This window comes from Camellia sinensis, chromosome 12 (assembly GCF_055761805.1).
Source record: "Camellia sinensis isolate YWXY chromosome 12, ASM5576180v1, whole genome shotgun sequence".
In the NCBI taxonomy this organism is placed as follows: domain Eukaryota; kingdom Viridiplantae; phylum Streptophyta; class Magnoliopsida; order Ericales; family Theaceae; genus Camellia; species Camellia sinensis.
The window spans coordinates 87089112-87107398 of NC_138972.1; the positions used below are offsets into that span (position 1 = coordinate 87089112).

At 42.7% G+C, this 18287-nt stretch overlaps 3 protein-coding genes across 4 annotated transcripts; 1 reads left to right on the forward strand and 2 right to left on the reverse strand.

Moving 5' to 3' along the window:
• The first annotated feature begins 1984 nt into the window (after positions 1-1984).
• LOC145803716 (zinc-finger homeodomain protein 11-like) lies at positions 1985-8335 on the forward strand. Its single transcript, XM_082897041.1, has 2 exons — positions 1985-2193; positions 7612-8335. Exons 1-2 carry the CDS (start codon positions 1985-1987, stop codon positions 8333-8335), a joined length of 933 nt encoding a protein of 310 aa, XP_082753167.1.
• Positions 8336-9029: 694 nt separating this feature from the next.
• Positions 9030-12791, reverse strand: LOC114302736 (protein CNGC15b). Of its 2 annotated transcripts, XM_028247807.2 has the most exons (7): positions 12339-12791; positions 11707-12235; positions 11090-11305; positions 10707-10996; positions 10388-10499; positions 10061-10297; positions 9030-9813 (listed from the first exon to the last, which is right to left on the reverse strand). In XM_028247807.2, exons 1-7 carry the CDS (start codon positions 12365-12367, stop codon positions 9142-9144), a joined length of 2085 nt encoding a protein of 694 aa, XP_028103608.2. In that variant the 5' UTR covers positions 12368-12791; the 3' UTR covers positions 9030-9141. The 2 variants fall into 2 exon arrangements, with proteins under 2 accessions (XP_028103608.2, XP_028103607.2); XM_028247806.2 differs by having other exon boundaries at positions 10707-11305; positions 12339-12733.
• An 891-nt stretch (positions 12792-13682) lies between these two features.
• On the reverse strand, positions 13683-18053 carry LOC114302744 (protein CNGC15b). The gene is made up of 7 exons (XM_028247815.2): positions 17500-18053; positions 16862-17384; positions 15884-16096; positions 15505-15797; positions 15274-15385; positions 14834-15070; positions 13683-14705 (listed from the first exon to the last, which is right to left on the reverse strand). Exons 1-7 carry the CDS (start codon positions 17547-17549, stop codon positions 14037-14039), a joined length of 2097 nt encoding a protein of 698 aa, XP_028103616.2. The 5' UTR covers positions 17550-18053; the 3' UTR covers positions 13683-14036.
• Positions 18054-18287: the final 234 nt, after the last annotated feature.

Consider the following 18287-nt stretch of genomic DNA (forward strand, 5'->3'; position numbering starts at 1 on the left):
AGTGAAATTTAAGAACTCCACAATGCAGAGTGAAATTTAAAATGCAATAAAATGATAGTGAAATTTAAGAACTCCACAATGCAGAGTGAAATTTAAAATGTAACAAAATGATAATGAAATTTAAGAACTCCACAATGTAGAGTGAAATTTAAAATGTAATAAAATGATAGTGAAATTTAAGAACTCCACAATGCAGAGTGAAATTTAAAATGTAATAAAATGATAAGAACGTCTTTGGAATTTGACTAAGCAAAGAGTGGTGTGAAGACTTGGACCTGAAATTGTGACTAAGTGTGTCAATTAATTCCACAAGTATGAAGTTTTGCATGGGTGGTTTTGACCGAGCCCTACATGTTAGGTCTGGACGAGTGCTTCACGCTCAGTTTGGATGGAGCTTTTAGCGCTCGGTCTGGCAGACGGTGTTAACGGTCGGACTGTCCGAGGCGGCTCATGCTCAGTCTGGCCGAGGCTTTTAGTGCTCAGTCTGGATGAGGCTTTAAGTGCTCAGTCTGGCTGAGGCTTTTAGTGCTTAGTCTGGCTGAGGCTTTAAGTGCTCAGTCTGGATGAGGCTTTTAGTGCTCAGTCTGGCTGAGGCTTTTAATGCTGCAAATAAGAATGTTACTGAGACAACACATAGATAGCTGAGATATAGAATCAAGAAGTTACATTGCGTGGGGGGACATCAAGAATGTGTGAATTTCCCGAAAAGAAAATACAATAACTGAGCAATACAAAAATAGGAGCTTATTGAAAGTAACGCTTAAGGTGTTCAGCGTTCCATGGGTACGGGAGGTCTTGACCTTCCATGTCCTGAAGTCGGTAAGTGCCTGGTCGGGGTCAGGCTTTCACGATGTAAGGTCCCTCCCACTTGGCTGCCAATTTACCCTCAGTCGGATTTTTGGTAGCAAGAGTTGCTTCTCTCAAGACAAGATCCCCTACAGGGAACTCCCTCAGTCGGACCTTGCGGTTGTAGTGTGTTCTCATTTTCTGTTGGTATGAGGCCAATCGGACAGCGGTGGTCTCTCTGAGTTCTTCAATTAGGTCGAGGTCAGCCCGACGGAGTTCTTCGGTTAGTGCTGGATCCGGATGTGAAACCCTGAGAGTAGGCAGACCGACTTCTACTAGGATAACCGCCTCAGCGCCGTATGTCAAGCGAAAAGGGGTTTCCCTCGTGGGGGTCCGAGCTGTAGTTCGATAAGCCCAGAGTACATTCGGTAGCTCCTCAGCCCAAAGTCCCTTAACAGCTTCTAGCTTAGTTTTGATGATCTTCAGGAGAGAACGGTTGGTGACCTCAACTTGGCCATTGGCCTAGGGATGACCAGGGGATGAGAAACATGGTTGAATCTGGAGGTCGGCACAGAACTTCCTATACTTGGCATTGTCAAATTGTTTACCGTTGTCAGAGATGATGGCCTGAGGAATGCCAAACCTGCAAACGATCGACTGCCAGATGAACTTGGTTGTGTTCTGCTCGGTGATGGTGGCAAGGGATTCTGCCTCTACCCACTTGGTAAAATAATCAATGGCGACAATCGCGAACTTGGTCTGGCCTTGGCCGGTAGGAAGCGGACCGACCAAGTCGATTCCCCATTTGGCGAACGGATAAGGGCTGCAAAATGTAATCAACTCTGTAGGGGGTGCATGGGGGATGTTGGCAAAACGTTGACACTTATCACATTTGAACACGAAATCGGTCGCATCGCGATTAAGAGTGGGCCAGAAATAACCAGTACGGAGTATCTTGTGGGCTAAAGACTTGCCGCCCGAGTGATTGTCGCAGATTCCCTCATGAATTTCTTGCATCACTTAAGTTGCTTGAGTCGGATTGAGGCACCGCAGATAGGGGCGTGAGAAACCACGTTTGTACAAGATGCCGTCGACAAGGATGTAATTGGACGATCATGCCCTGACTTTGGCGGCTTGCTGGTGGTAATCTGGAAGTTCCCCCGCTGTCAGAAATCGAAAGATGTCCGACGCCTAAGGAATGGGCTCGTTTTGGAGGAATTGTACTTCATGCTGGTCGGCGGAAATAGCGGGGTGGGATAGGTATTCGAGACAGACACCACTGCTGAGGGCGGACTGGTCTGCGGAAGCTAACTGGGCCATTTCATCTACCTTAGAGTTCTCCGCCCGAGGAATGTACTTGATGTGGAAGGTGTTGAAGAGGCGAACTAGGGGAAGTGCAAGATCCCTGTAAGTCTGCATTGTGCCCTCCTTGGCGTCGAATTCGCCCGTGATTTGTCCTACTATGAGCTGAGAGTCGCTGAGCACTCGGATGTGGCTGACACCAATGTCCCTGGCTAGGCGAAGGCCTGCTATCAGTGCCTCATATTCGGCCTCATTGTTACTGGCCTCAAACAAGAAACGGAGCGCACATTTGAAATAACCACCCTCAGGGCTGGTGAGAATGAGTCCAACCCCACTACCTTGCCTGCGGGATGATCCGTTGACGTTGAGAGTCCAAGAGTGAGGGTCTTCTGGCTCGATGGGAGCTGGCAGGGGTAGAGAGGCATTGGTTGGCGTAGGATTAGTGAATTCCAAGATGAAGTCGGCGATAGCATGTCCCTTAATTGCTGTTCGAGGCCGGTAAGAGATGTCAAACTGGCTGAGTTCCACAGACCACTGCATAAGTCTACCGGAAAGTTCTGGTTGCTGCATGACCTTCTTCAGGGGTTGGTCGGTGAGGACCACTATGGAATGGGCTTGGAAGTAAGGACGGAGTCATCTGGAGGCGGTGACCAAGGCCAAGGATAATTTTTCTAACAGGGGGTAATTCTGCTCAGCTCCCCTGAGAGCCCGACTGATGTAGTAGACCGGCCGTTGGACAGAGTCGTCTTCCCTGATAAGAGCTGCACTGACTGCGGTGCTCGAGATGGCCAAATAGAGGAAGAGGGACTCGCCCGTAATCGCTTGTGAAAGGAGGGGTGGATTGGCCATGCACTGCTTTAACTGCTGGAAAGCCTCTTCAGATGCAGTTGTCCATTCAAAAGTTTACCGAAGAACTTTGAAGAACGGTAGGCACTTATCTGTTGCGCGGGAAATGAAACGGTTGAGGGCTGCAACTCGGCCAGTGAGCCTTTGAACCTCCTTGACCGTCCTGGGAGACATCTCAATCAAGGCCTTGATCTTTTCAGGATTAGCTTCAATGTCCCGCTGACTGACCATAAAACCCAGAAACTTTCCAGATCCTACGCCGAAGGCGCATTTCTCTGGGTTGAGCTTCATTTGGTACTTGCGTAGGGTGGCGAAGGTCTCCCGTAGGTCGGCCAGATGATCAGTGGAGATTTTTCTCTTGACTAGCATGTTGTCGACATATACTTCCATGTTCTGACCTATCTGGTAATGGAAGACGGCATTGACCAACCGTTGGTAGGTGGCCCCAGCGTTCTTCAATCCGAATGGCATTACTCGGTAGTGGTAGGTACCTCGGTCGGTAATGAAGGACGTACTTTCTCGATCGGACGGGTGCATGAGGATCTGGTTGTAGCCAGAGAAAGCATCCATGAAGCTTAGCATTTGATGACCGGCCGTGGCATCGACCAGCAGATCTATGCGTGGAAAAGGGTAGCTGTCTTTTGGGCAAGCTCGGTTTAGATCAGAGTAATCGACACAGAGTCGCTATTTGCCATTGTTCTTGCGAACTAGGACCACGTTTGACAACCATTTAGGGTAGTCGACGTTTTTGATGAATTAGACCTCAAGGAGCTTGTCGACCTCTGCGGCTATAAGAGTATTGCGCTCCGGGTGAAAGATGCGCTGCTTCTGGCGGTAAGGTCGGAAATGAGGTTCAATACTGAGGCGATGGGTTATGAAAGAGGGGTCGATGCCTGGCATATCTGAATGAGTCCAGGCGAATACATCATTGTGCTCGGTCAGGATGGCAGTAAGGTCGGCCTTAGCTTGGGGGGATAGTTGGCTGCCGATCCTGGCAGTTTTCACTGGTTAGTGGGATCGATGGGAATCTCAATGAGCTCCTCGACCGGTTCACCTCTGACCAGCTCGTCCTCATCTCGGGCGTCAAGTCCTTCAATGATCATGGCCTCTTTCAGCTTGACTTCCTTGAGTGAGGCGACATAACATTCTCTGGCTATGGTCTGCTCTCCCCGTACTGTCCTAACGCCCTGGTCGGTGGAAAACTTTATGGCGAGGTGGTAGGTTGAAGTTATAGCTTGGAAAGTGTTGAGGGCGGTGCGACCGAGGATGATGTTGTAGGCAGAGGGACAGTCGACGACAAGGAAGGTGAGTAACTTGGTAGTCTGCCGTGGGTATTCACCAATAGTGATGGGGAGGTCGATGGAGCCGATGGAGGTCACCCGGTTGCCAGTGAAACTGACCAAGGGGGTTTGGAGGGGGGATAGGCTTTCCTCCTCAATTTTGAGCTGGCGGAAGCAGCTGAGGAATATGATGTCTGACGAACTGCCGTTGTCGATGAGAACCCGTCTGACCTTATAATTGGAGAGAAGAGCAGAAATGATGAGGGGGTCATCATGAGGATAACGGATGCCAGTACAGTCGGCGTCCTTGAAGGTGATGGGCTCTGTCCACTGCTTGGGCTTCTTGGAAGGTCGGTCTACCGTGTCCACTGCTTTGTTCGAGCCTTGCCTTATTTTCCTGAGCTCTGCCTTCTGAGCGGAGCGGGATGGTCCGCCACAAGCAAGGCCACCAGAAATGACTCGGATTTCACCAACTGGCGGAGGGGGATTACCTGGGGGCCGAGCCTGTTGTGGGAGGCGGTCATGGCCTTGGTTAGGTTGGGCTGGCTGCCGAGGTGGGGTACGTCGACGGTTGTTCCTGAGGGGCTCGGTTCTTTGCCTCTATTGTGGGCGGGTGTCCGTGAACCGGCTGAGACGCCCTTGACGAATGAGGGTCTCGACCTGATCCTTGAGGTTGATGCAGTCATCAGTGTTGTGGCCATGATCCTGGTAGAAGCGACAATATTTGGATTGGTCTTTCCGGTTGGAAGGCGTCCGTGAAGGCATGGGCCATTTGAGGGGGTAATCCCGTTGGATCTGGTGGAGGACTTGTTCCATGGGAGAATTGAGGGGCGTGTATCGCTCGAACTGACCGGGCGGTCGGGCCGGTGCTGACCGGTCAGTGCGAGGAGGTCGGTCGGGATATTAGGGTATTTGGCTGTTATACTGGGTGTTTCTGGGTTCCGAGTCTTTTCTCTTTTCTCTGGGGGTCGGATTTTTGGATATTGGATCTTGCCGAGCGGCTAGTGAATCTTCGGCATTCATATATTTCTGGGCTTTGGATAATAGGGCTGCCATGGAGGTCGGGGGGTTTTTGGAGAGGGAGAAGAGGAAATCGGACGATCGCAGCCCGACCATGAAAGCCGTGAGGATGATCTTATCGTCATTCTCGGCTACTTGTAGGGCTTCGGTGTTGAAGCGGGTAACAAAGCTACGTAGCGACTCCCCCTCGGTGTGACGGATGTTGAGGAGTTGGGTTGCAGGGCGGCGTTAGCGCTGGGCTCTAATGAAATGGCTGAGGAAGGAGTCACTGAGATGCTGGAAAGTGGAGACAGAGTCCGCTGGTAACTAACTGAACCACAGTTGGGCTGACCCCTTCAGTGTCACGGGGAAAGCCCGACACATGATCTCGTCAGGGAAGGCATGGAGGATCATGAGGGTACGGTAGGTCTCCAGATGGTCTACTGGGTCTGTCGTACCGTCAAAGGAGTCAATGGTGGGCATCTTGAACTTGGCAGGCAAAGGTTTGTCCCGGATGGAAGCAATAAATGGTGAATTTGCCGTGGTAGAGGGTTTATGCTGAATGTTCTGCATGACCCCTTGGAGTTGGAGCTTCATCGCTCGGAGCTCAACATCCCAGAGGGGAACGTGGTCACTATGGTCAGTCAATAGAGGTTGGACGCTACTAGCCTCCCCTTCAGGGGCTAGTGCTACGACCGACGGGTGTGGGGGTGGTGGTGGTTGATTTATGTGTGGGTGGGGAGGTTGCAAACCTTCCAAGTTAGGTGGATGGAGTTGTGGAGCAGTATGGCTCGGGGTTCTTTCTTGGTTGGGGGGAATATCTGGAGGTGGTGGAGAAGGAATCGGAAGGTTCCTTTGGAGTAAAGTATTTATCAAGGCCTGGTTTTGCTCGGCCATGCGGTTGATGCTGTTGGTAAGCTCGATAAAGTACTGTAGTGGGTTGTTTGGATTGGGGGGGTCAACTTGATGGTCGGCAGCATTATTGTGAGAAGCCATGGATCTAGACGTGACCATGCACTTTGACGGGTAGGAGAGAGAGGTTGTTGGAACGGGGTCTCCGGCGACAGTGAGCACAACTGACACGAGGAGGAAGGCGTTCCCACAGACAGCGCCAACTGATAATGTTGTTCGTCCCAGTGAATGGATCGGGCAAGTCCAGCTCCTCAAGCCCGAGTCCAAATGATCAAGCCCACCGGATAACTTGCAAGCAAATTCAACGGGGAACGGGGTAGTCCCCCAGTGAACCCTCCGACGATCAAGTTAGGAAGAGAAGTAGAGTATATAGGGGGAGGATAGAGATAGAAAGCTTAACCTTTTTCTTGTCTACAACGTTTGCTTATATCCTTTGGTAATCATTTCACTGTCCCTTCCGACCTGTTCTCCTCGCCGAAAGCCTATGCTATAGCTTACCTTGCTCAGGGTAAGGGAGTCCTGTTCCGGCGGAGAGGTGTTGTCTTAATAAATGCTGTGATGGGCTGCATTAATGGTGATGTGCAATGGCAATAACTTTGCAGATCTTTGTCTGCTGATGTGGCTCGTCCTTCTCTTTCCGTGTGTCTGAATGTCATTGGCTTTTTATGCCATGTTGGACTCCAGCTGTCCTGGACCTCACTAGCTGAGTTATGCACTAGGCTTCAAGTGATGGGCCATAGGTGATTCGTGGCCTTTATGGGCTTATACATATCAACTTCCAATCTTAATATATGAAAGCAAATTTTTATTTATAATTTTAATAATTATATGTGCAAGTAAATTTTTTTGTGGTTACAAACAAATAAAAAAGTTGTAACTTATCGTTTTATCTATGAAATTTTTTTTTTTCAATGTAAGAAGACCTCATTTCCGAAGTGTCGTCTTGGCTCTTAAATCTCAGGATCGGCCCGGGCTACATCCAAAGCAATGCCCATAAACAAAAAACAAATTATAGTGTATATTCAAATTTAATGTTGATTTGGGTCACAACTCTTCAGACCATACTTTTTGTTTTTTTTTAGGCACCGTTTTGTGCACATTATTTTGGATCATTGTACCTTAAAAAAATGAGTGTAATAATTAAATAAATAAATAAATATTGATGTCTGGCATAATTCAAGTTGCAGTGGCAAGACCTTATTGCGTCTCTATTAATTTCATCAATTTCTGGATGGAATTGTTAAGCTTTAGACAATAAATTATTGGACAGTTTAGCGTGTGTTTGGGAAGGCAACATCAGGCTAAATTAGCCATGTCCCGACAAAAAAGGCTAATGTAGCCATATGGAGACAAAACAAAAATCATGGGCAAGTTCATACCCTTATTGGGGTAAATTTACCAAAATACCCTCACTGTTTTGAGCAAAACCCTAACCCTAATTCTAATCAGCTTTCTGTTGATGTTTCATCCATGGACACTGCCACAGCCGCCCCCACAACCACCGGCATCGCCATCGCCACCTGAATGGCCCACCACCGCCGCCGCCGCCACCTGCGATGGCTGCTTACAAGGAATGTCTCAAGAACCACGCTGTCGACGGCTGCGGCGAGTTCATGCCCTCCCCCACCTCCATCTCCACCGACCCTACCTCGCTAAAATTCGCCGCCTGCGGCTGCCACCGTAATTTCCACCGCCGCGAGCCGGAAGACCTACCACCACCCTCCACCGCCCAACACGTCATCGAGTACCAACCGCAGCACCGCCACCACCCTCCGGTGCTACCGCGCAGTCTAAATTCAGCATCTCCACTACCGATCTCCTTCGCCTACTATCCATCAGCACCCCACATGCTCCTCGCTCTCAGTGCCGGGGTATCGGGGCAAGTACCGACGGAAAATAGACCGGTAAATTCATCCGGAACGGGTAACCCAAATGGGCGGAAGAGACATAGAACGAAATTCACGCAGGATCAGAATGAGAGGATGCTGGAATTTGCGGAGAGAGTTGGGTGGAAGACGCAGAAGAAAGACGATGAAGTAATCGCCGTGTGCTGCAGCAATGTTGGAGTCGGCAGAGGCGTTTTCAAGGAATTAGAGAGAGAGAGAGAGAAACAACTTGAAGGGCAGTTTGGTCTTTTAACATGGAGACACCTCACCAAAAAGTCAAAAAACCCTTCCCAAACCAGGCTTTTTAGCTCCGGGCTAAAATAGTCAAAAAAGTCAAAAAGTCAAAAAGCCAACCTACTTCCCAAACGGAGGCTTAGTCAATTTTTTTTTATTTTTTAAAAGAAATTTAATGATCATGATGTAAGTTTTTAAGGAGTTGACAAGAAGGTTCATATGGTTGGTGAAGCAGAGTTTACTTTTATTTTCATCAGGTTTCTTTCACACCTACCTACTACCTCTGTTCTTTACTTTCTTTTTTGATAGAGTGTCCAACTCTAACAAGGCCTTATCTTAAATTTAAAAAGTCTAATTTTATAGTGTGACGTTCTTAAAAGAGAAGTGCTGCAGACACCCAGTGGGGTCGCGCCCCTAGTGACATGGCGCGTCCCTACTGGCTGAAAACTAAAAAAATAAATAAATAAATAAATATTTTTTTTTACCCGATCACGGAGCTACACCTCACTGGGGGTCTGAAGCATTTTGCTTCTTAAAAATACCCATTTTAGGGAAACACTTCTAAATTATTTACTGAATTTTTGCACAAAATTAAGAAACGATGAACATTTACAACCTCTTCGTTGTTTTTATTTCCAAAGACATAAAAAACGAAAACAAAAAATGAAACTTAAAGATTTGAAAGGGGTACCAAACAAAGGTTCAAAACATTAGAAGGTCAATTCAATTATGTTCAAAAACGAGTTGCAATCAGTATCACATTAATTTGAAGAGGGGGCAAAAAAAAAAAAAAAAGTTGCATAAATTCACAACCTCACTGTACATTTCATTTCCTGAGAACAATACAAATCTAACTGAACACATAATTTGTTTTGACATTAGATTAAGATTTGGTTTTATTCCTCATCTACAATGAAGTCAGGCTGTGCAGGGTCTGGTTCGAACCGCTTGCTTACCGATGCAGCCCTTCTCATGTTCATCAGCCTAGTTGCATACACTTCTAAGCCGGACCCTGGTTTGGGCACAAAAAAGTTCATTTCTTGGGAAATACTAGTCCTTGGCCTTTCTGATTCTGCAATATTGAGTTCATTTATTCCCTTTCGCTTTTTATGCCTACGCCACGCTGCTTGAATGAACGATGCAGCCCACGTTCGCCATTGATGAGAGTAAAACCGGAACTTATGTATAAGTTCTCTGCTATGCAGCCTACGAAACTGCGATGCCACGAAGATTAGATCTTCTGCAGTGAGTCTAAATGCTTCTACTTCAGACATAGCTTCTACTGTGCGTGTAGACGATGGGAGGACATCACTGTGTTGCTGGTCTAGTGCCCAGTTTAGCAATTCCTCCCCACAGAAGTCACCGGGGCCTATTGATGATGAGTTGAAGAAGCCAGTGCGGCCACCGTTGGTGGTGTAGGAATCGAGGTGGCCACGGATTATGAAAAGCATTTCGTCAACAGGGTCGCCTTCTACAAGTAGGAATGTGCCTTTGATGCAGAATGCAGGCTTCAGCCTCTCGCATATTGCGTCTAGCATACGATCATCCATCTGATTGAGCAGTGGTACCTTTTCCCAGGAAAACAAAAAAAAAAACAGAAAATTGACTCTAAAATTTCAAATTTTCATTGCCTCTAAATTCATTTAAAAATCAAAATCATCAAATACCCATAAACAAATTCCCATCCAAATCCAAAATCTTTACTCAAGTGATTCAAATTACTAAGATTACTAATACCCATCTCATAATTTAGATCAAGTTCTATACTGCAAGCTAAATCTAGATCAATAGGAGATGATTATGTTTCCGACTTACTTGCTGAACTAGACCGAGGCAAAGGTGGCGTTTGATCTCGCGTTGGAGGTCTGCAGGAAGGCTGTTGAGAAGGGTTTGTTCATCAACTCCTTGGGTCGCCACCCACTTGAACTGACCATATTTTCGCACAGACTCCTTTAACTCATGGGGTAGCTGCCTGTGATGCATCCATTGCTCTGTGTCGGTTCTTTTTAGCCTCCACTCTTCTAATCTGGCAGTTATAGATTGCAGGTATCGCTACCAGTGAAGTACAAAGTTAGTTAAGTTCTTGAAAATGACTTTGTCTGACAAATTTGTGAATACTAAGCATTGGATTATCAGACTTACTTGCATATTACTAATAAGAAGCGCGAGGAGAATCAGCCCAATGGTTGAATTGACGATGCAATAAATATTTTCCCCAGTAAAAATGCTCGAGGTAAAAGTCTGTCCGATAGAGCTGCACAAGATGAAAATTGCGCATTGCTTGGTAAACCATTCATCTCTATGAAATAGTATAGTTTGTTCTAGTACTACCGCATATATTACAATGTTTCAGGTGAATATTTGTTAACATAGTTTTTTCGTTTTGTCTTATTTGTTTGCAAAATTGTTGGTAAGAACATGAAGAGCATAGGTTTTTCTCACTTTTACAAACTGTTTTTACCTCAAGCCCTGGATTCCAATCCAAAGACAGAAGAAGAACTTGTGCAAGAAAGACGAGGACGTAGCGCCATTCGTCACTGCAAGCCCGTATATACCCCAGTTATAATAACTGTTACTGGGATTACACAGGCTTGTGACATTAGTTGAGTTGAACCAGCCACTCCTGCCCGGGTCATTAACACTCCGGCAGTCAAAAAACCCATACTTGCAACCTGTTTCTTGCTCGCATACGCTTCTCCAGCACAATTCTTGTCGCTCTACGCTTAAAAGAAAGTAACAGGCACCAGAAACCTTTTCCAAAACACAAAAATTAATGAAGAGGACATAGAAAGGTTGGGTTAGGAAATTTATCAAACACCATGAGTTCAGTTTTGAGTGACTCACATAGCTTGCCAATAAGTAGAGCATCATGTTGTAAGCAGCCCCAACCCAGGCTGTTTCGGATGTCATGACGCCGGTGGCATTGACAATTTGTGATGAAAGTGGATATATGAGAGCAAATCTTAGAAAATATTGTAGCATGATGGTGAATCTGAGTACAATGTGAGAGTGGGCAGTCACTGAATCAGCTGAATTTGGTATGATCGCCCAAACTAGTATCTGAAATTGCAACCAAAAAAAAAAAAAGGGTGTTTAGATAAAGAGTAATGAGACATAGCTTATCATAGAATCCGATCACATAATCAAACACATCTTTCACATGGGTTGTGTCCCGTTTTGTGATCGGACTCATTTGTTAATTTTTAGGCTGTGTTTGGATCTTTTTCTTTTCCTTTCCTCTTTTCCCTCTCTTCCTTGTGGGTTGTTGGAGAGTGGTGAGGAGATAGAAATGAAAGCTTTTAAGTACAGAATTAAACGAAGCACCTTTGACAGTACAGATGTTTTTATAAATTTCTAAAAAAAAAAAATAACAATTTAATAAATCAATAGCAATTAAACAGAGAAGATACAATTGAAACAAGAAAGCAATTCAAGAAAAAGCATTGAACTTGAAGACATGCCTGTGGAAGTGGTATTGCAGACATGAAATCGACCCAAAAGCCCTTAACAAGGTACCGGTAAGCGATCTTCCAAGGGTCAATGACAAGCTCTCCTCTCCCAAAAACACGAGAGGAAGGCGCAATGTAGGCTGTTCGAAGCTGGACAGCAATGTGAATTATGTAAAAGATATCCAACACTGATCTCACAATTGTCAGTACTATTTGAAGGGACATCCTGGTTTCAAAGCAATAGTCCGGTTCAGCCACTGGCAAGTAAAGGAAAAGAGGGTCGATGAAAAGAGAAACTAGGCCTACTGCAAAGAAAAAATTGTTCCATTTCCCAACAGCTGGTCCACGAGGATTCAAAATCGATCTTTTCACTCCTTTGTAGTCCTCAGGGAAGACCATGGAGAGTGCTTTAGTGTCAAAGCACCTTCCTGTCATCCCACACATATCCTTGTTCTTGGCGTTCTGCTGTAAATGCTTAATAGTCCCACTTTCTTGATCAAATGTAGTCCGACGGCTTTCAACCTCAAACTCATCTTGGACTCTGGAGGAGGGTTGGAAAAAAAGAATGGTAAAGAATTTGATTTTGAAAGCAACAACAAAAACAAAAACAAAAATAAAAACAGATTATAGGATTTAGGACAGACCTTAAGTCTCTTGAATTCCTGCACCTCATTGAAGATTTTCTCTAAACTTTTTGCAGCAGATTCGATCAGAAGACACAATCCTCTGCTTGAGGAACTCAAAACTTCATTAACCTCTGACCATCGAAACACATGTGGCCATATTGTTCAAGTCATAATTGTTTATTATATGTTGGGATTGTTATCTGTTGTATAAGCACAGCAAAAGATTTTGATGTTTTAAAAAAGCAATTTGAAAAAAAATAAATAAAAACAAGGCCTATAAAGAGCAGTTATATCTATGACTATGCATTATACTTTTGCTTCAGATCCTCCTAGAATTTCTTTATAAAATTTTTAATCATAACAAACTTTTTAAGTTTATGCACAAAATATTAAAAATTAATATTGGATTAGTTGATTGCTAGTGGTTGGGAATGATGCAATTTTATGTATTATACAGTTGACAACTTGCCTCAATTGAGAATTTTTCCTTTACAGTTGGCAATTAACTTTAGTATAACAACATTAAAAACTGATAATCTTAGGTTGACTAACAAATATTTAATACCCGGATGCGTGTGGATTACGCCCATTACAGCAGACCTTAATACCGCACTTGTCCACGTTTGTTGAGTCATGATTTTGATTTACATATAAATTTTTTTGAAGTTGCTTTCTTGCAGAAAACTCATTCCCAGGTAGTAATACTGAATGAAAATGATCATTTCAATATAAAAATAAAGATCAATTATGATGTTTTTTACACATTTTTGTTTTATGGCCTCAAATAACCATAGGTATTATTCCTCACACACCAAACCATCACTTTACAAAAAGTAGCATATGCTAACCGATGCACGCCAAGATTTAAAAATAAAAATTAAACAGAGACTGGCTTGGGATAATAACATAGAACTTCTTAAATGGCTATATCAAAAAGTCTTATCATATCTATATATTATAGATGTAAGCAACTACGGAAGCTCATCTGGATCATTTTGTGAAATCAAAGATACTTCAAATTATTTTTTTCTCAGAAGGTATGTGGGGTAGAGGGGATCCAAGGAAGGGTCATGGACTTATGGTTAGGTCCAAATAAAAAAAAAAACAATGGTTCAATGAATTCGTTTTGTTTTTGTTTTTGTTTTTTTAATCTTGCTTGTTGTTACTGACTCTGTCATAATAAGATACTAATTTGGAGTATAATACAAAAATAAATGATTTTTTCACTAATCACAAGGAATATGAAGCCTACCTTGGGCGAGCACAGCATGTCATGAACAGCATATTCAACACGGGAGATTTAGCTCTGACACGTTGCGCGGTGGTGGCATTTTGGGAAGGAAACTTATGCATACCAGTAACTTTACAGGGAAAAAATACCATTAAATGCATAAATATGATCTGTTTGGCACATCTGTATAAGAATTTGAAAACTAAAGCAGCTTTCTAGTAGCCGAAATCTAGTAAAACTGTTTCATCCAAACTGGGCAGTCCCAACTTTATAATTACATTTTTAGTTGCAAATTGTAAGCGGCCGTTCTTCTTCTTCTTCTTTCCCTCATTTATGCACATACATACACATGTGAACACGTACAAATACAATCATTTAAGCTTATTACTCTGCTTACTGATAGTTCCACAGAATTGCCATGACAATATTAATGGACATATTAATTTAAATGACCTACACAACCTTACGGTCCACATTTCTTTCGTTCATTCCTCGTTCTCATCATAATTGAACTCATTAGGCCTCTCTCCACTCTCCTCAGACTCAAAACGCTTGCTTCCGCCCATCCTAATGTTCGTTATCAACCTCGCTGCATAAACTTCCAAGCCAGACCCGGGTTGTGGCACAAAAATATCCATCTCATCGAACCATCTTCCACCATCTGTGGCATTGTGATGGGCTAATTCCTTGCGCTTTTGATGTCTTCGCCACACTGCTTGCACATAGCAAGCTGCCCAAGTTCTCCATTGGTGAGAGTAAAACCGGAATTTTTGTATCAGTTGTCTACTATGAAGCATCCTAAATTGCAGTGCCACAAATTTCAAGTCCTCAGAGGTGAGAGCAAATGCTTCAGTCTCAGAAATGGCCTTGACCGTGCGTGTTGACGATGGGAGGACACTTCTTGGCCCATCAAGTGCCCACGTCAGCAATTCCTCCCCACAGAAGTTTCCTGGACCTATACGTGACGAATTGAAAAATCCTCTCTGTCCTCCATTGGTGGTGTAGGAATCAAGATGGCCTCGAATGATAAATAACATTTCTCTAACAGGGTCACCTTCGCGAACCAAAAACGTGCCTTCAGTGTATAGTGCCGCTTTCAGCCTCTCGCATATCCCATCTAGCATTTTGTCATCCATCTGATCAAAAAGGGGAACCTTTTTTTTTTTTTTTTTTTTTTTGGTGGGGGAGGACACAAATCATGTTAGATTATGCAAAAAGTACTAAAATTACAATATATATATATATATATATTCTCTCCTTTTTTGGTTTTTATATCACTTACTTTTCTAACTAGATTGTTGCATAGGTGATTGTTGATTTTCCTTTGGAGATCCTTAGGGAGGGCACTGATGATGGTTTTTTCTTCGACTCCCCGTGTCGCCACCCACCTATATTGATCATACTTTCTAACAGATTGCCTTAGCTCTGGAGGTATTTGCCTGTAATGCATCCACTGCTCAGTTTCAGTTCTCTTCTGCCTTGATTCTTCTAACCGCAGTGATGTTGATTGGAGGTACCTCTGCCAATTAAGCACAAAAATTTTCAATGTGAGATCTAGGATTTGTGATGAAAAAAGTGCACAATTTTCTCGGATAGTGAAATTTCACTGTCAGAAAATTTGCAGAGACTCTCTGGTACAGTGAAATTTCACTCTGCAAGGACAGTGAATTTCACACAATTAGTATACCAATAAATGGTGTGATGTGTAAAGGCAAGACTCACTTGCATATTTCCTACAAGGGCTGCAAGAAGAACAAGCCCCAAAACGGCAACGAGGTTGACAAAGATATTCTCTCCGACATAGCCAGTTGTCGCGAGATTATTACCTATAGATCTGCAAACCGAAAAGAAAAGAAAATTTTGCAGATTAGGATGTGCAGAGAGGGAGTTCAGCAGGAAACAGAGAAAAAAAAAAAAAAAAAAACATGAATGAGATAAGTCAAAGGAATTTACGTTAGGCTCTGAAGTGCCCAATAAAAACAGAAAAAGTACTTCTTGACAAACACTTCAGACGGCGCGTTATTTAATAGTCCCAAGGCATATACTCCATATTCATAATATGTATTGCTTGGATTACATAGAGTTGAAACATTAGTTGCTGCAAACCAAGCACTCCTAGTAGTGTCATTGATCGTATTGCAATCAAAAAATTCATATACACAAGGCGGGTTTTCAAGATCACACACACTCCTCCAACATGCTTCTTGTCGTTCTATAGTTAGAAGGTACCAACAAGCACCTGAAACCTGTTTTAAGCACAAATTGACATGAGTGCAGAAAAAACAAAAACAAAAACATGTATTGGTATTTCTGATAATGTGGTTGCGCCTACATTGCTCGCGATATAAAAAAGCAGCATGTTATGAGCAGCGCCCACCCACGCCGTTTCAGTCATTTTTCCAGTGTCTTTGATAATCTTCCATGAGAGAGGGTATAGAAGAAATAGTCTCAGAAGGAACTGTGCAAGGGGGATGCACCTAAGGGCGATTTTTGAGTTTGAAGACACTGAACCGGCCACATAAGGGATGATTGCCCAATTCATAACCTGAAATTTTGGGGGAAGAAATTAGTTGTTTCATTAAAACAAACAATACATTGATCACTAAAATATCTCCCTTGAACACAGAAAAGACATGTTGAAAGATTTTCTTGAATGGAGAATCTGTTTGTTTTGCAAGAAAATTTGTGTTTGTGTTTGCATTTTCCTCCATGTTCATTTTGTCTCCAAGAAAGCATAGTTAAAGATGTGAAATTGGGCAAAAACATTAAGAAGTTTGTCATTGAAAGTAGGTCTCTTTTTCTACAAATCTTCTAACAATCAAATAAGGCTTTGAAATTAAGGCAAGGTGATATAAATCAAAGTCAATTATCAGTAGAAGATTTTGAGTTTGATATGCCTTCTCAAAATTTTTGTAATGGAAAGTTTAACCAATACATAATTGCAATAGAAGTACCAAAAATGAATATCAGAGCATGGTTTTAATTAATGATATCAGATACGTATCAGTCTCAACAATACAGTCATATATCAGCCAATAGAAGACAATATCTATCTCTGATATATCAGAAGTCCAAAATGGAGTAGTCTGGACAATGGCAATACATGCATGTTGGTATTCAAGAAAGCCAGTATCAAAAAGCCCATATGAGAATTGACAAAATCATGGGAGAGGAAAATGTTCTCAAATCTGGTGTTTTCAAGAGACTCCAATGGATTGACAGAAATCACTTCAAGTTACATTAAACACCCAAAAAACTTTAAAAAGACTAAATTTTAAAAATTCTCAAAACACAAAATAGAGCTGCATACCTGTGGAAAGGGAAGAGTAGCCAAAAGATCAATCCAAAATCCCCGGTGAAGGTACCGGTACGCTATCTTCCAAGGATCAATAACAAGCTCTCCCCTCCCAATCACACGCGAAGAAGGCGCAACATAAGCTGTTCGAAACTGTACTAAAATATTGATCACATAAAAGAGATCTGACAGTATTCGTAAAACTGTCAAAATCACTTGGAGTTTTGATACAGAGGCCTCAATGCACAAGTCAGGGGTCATTTTTGGCAAGAACAAGAAGAGAGGATCAACAAAAAGTGAGATCATGCCGGCTGCTAAAAATAGCTCGTTCCAGTGCCGCACCACGGGGCCTCTGGGATCAAGAATTGATGTGTCTATTAACTGGTAGTCCTCGGCAAAGACCCGGGACAGGACTTCACCTTTCAAGCAGCCTGGTGTGAATTCATCTCTATCTTTCTTGGAAACTTTGTGTGTGTGCTTGATGATACCATCTTGCTTGATTCCTGTGGGACTTTTGAGTTCAATATCATCTTGGACCCTGCAAAACAAAAATTTGAAAAAGCATGGAAAACATTAATTTGCTTTGATCATATCAACAATTTGTGTTTTGTGTAAAGTCAGGAATTGAGAAAACAAGATAAGGAATGGCAGACCTCATGGATTTGGAATTTCTGAAAGTCAATAGTGATTTGAGGAAACTCATTTTTGTGGGTTCAATTCAATCTTGTATCAGAGATTACTTGTTTTGATGAAATATTAGAAGCAAATTTTTGATAAACAGAAAATAATTTAAAAGAAAGAGTTGAGTTTAGAACCCAAGACAACATTTTAATTTTCACTAGTAAACATGTGAAAATATAATATAAAATTCTTAACTGTCCCCAAGTGGAACCCATATGACTTGAAGAAATATGGACAGACCTCAATTACAAGAGGCAGTTAGAGACTAGAGATTTGTTAGAGGATATTATAGTTCAGATAAATTTTAATAATAAAAAAAAAAATTGAAATTGGGAAAGCAATTCTTTTAAATTCTGCATATAGATTATCAATTTTAAGTTAGAATAAGCTGTATAAACAGAACTAATATATTTGGCTAGAATGATTAAGAAACTGTGAGCCCACATGTTTTGCTATGGTGAGATCCATTAATCCTCATGTTTCTTATTTAATATAATTGGGTGTAAATTGTTTTAAAGGGTTAATTATACCAAAATCCCTCAATTAAGTATTAATTTATATTCTTCATCTATAAACTTCCACGTTTTGATTTCAACTGTAAAAATATATCACTTTCATCATTTTAAACCATTTTCAAAAGGGGTGTATTTATATAATTTTAATAGTTCGTGTGATGAATATGTATGTGTTTATAGATGAGACCAAAAGAAGTGATATTTTGGCCAAGTTTGGCATCTACTAAATAATATAAAAAGTCAAA

Excerpts from the sequence above, each read along its gene's own strand:
- LOC114302744 (XM_028247815.2), bottom strand. The coding sequence starts at position 17,549 with ATGAGTTTCCTCAAATCACTATTGACTTTCAGAAATTCCAAATCCATG. Across the intron at positions 16,097-16,861 it reads CTACTCTTCCCTTTCCACAG|GTTATGAATTGGGCAATCAT; the intron begins GTATGCAGCTCT and ends CCAAAATTTCAG. Across the intron at positions 15,071-15,273 it reads CCCTTGTAGGAAATATGCAA|AGGTACCTCCAATCAACATC; the intron begins GTGAGTCTTGCC and ends CTTAATTGGCAG.
- LOC114302736 (XM_028247806.2), bottom strand. The coding sequence starts at position 12,367 with ATGAGGTGCAGGAATTCAAGAGACTTAAG. Across the intron at positions 10,500-10,706 it reads ATTGGAATCCAGGGCTTGAG|CTCTATCGGACAGACTTTTA; the intron begins GTAAAAACAGTT and ends CATCTTGTGCAG. Across the intron at positions 9,814-10,060 it reads GCCTCGGTCTAGTTCAGCAA|GTACCACTGCTCAATCAGAT; the intron begins GTAAGTCGGAAA and ends TCCTGGGAAAAG.
- LOC145803716 (XM_082897041.1), top strand. The coding sequence starts at position 1,985 with ATGGGCTCGTTTTGGAGGAATTGTACTTCATGCTGGTCGGCGGAAATA. Across the intron at positions 2,194-7,611 it reads AGGGGAAGTGCAAGATCCCT|CCGCCCCCACAACCACCGGC; the intron begins GTAAGTCTGCAT and ends ACACTGCCACAG.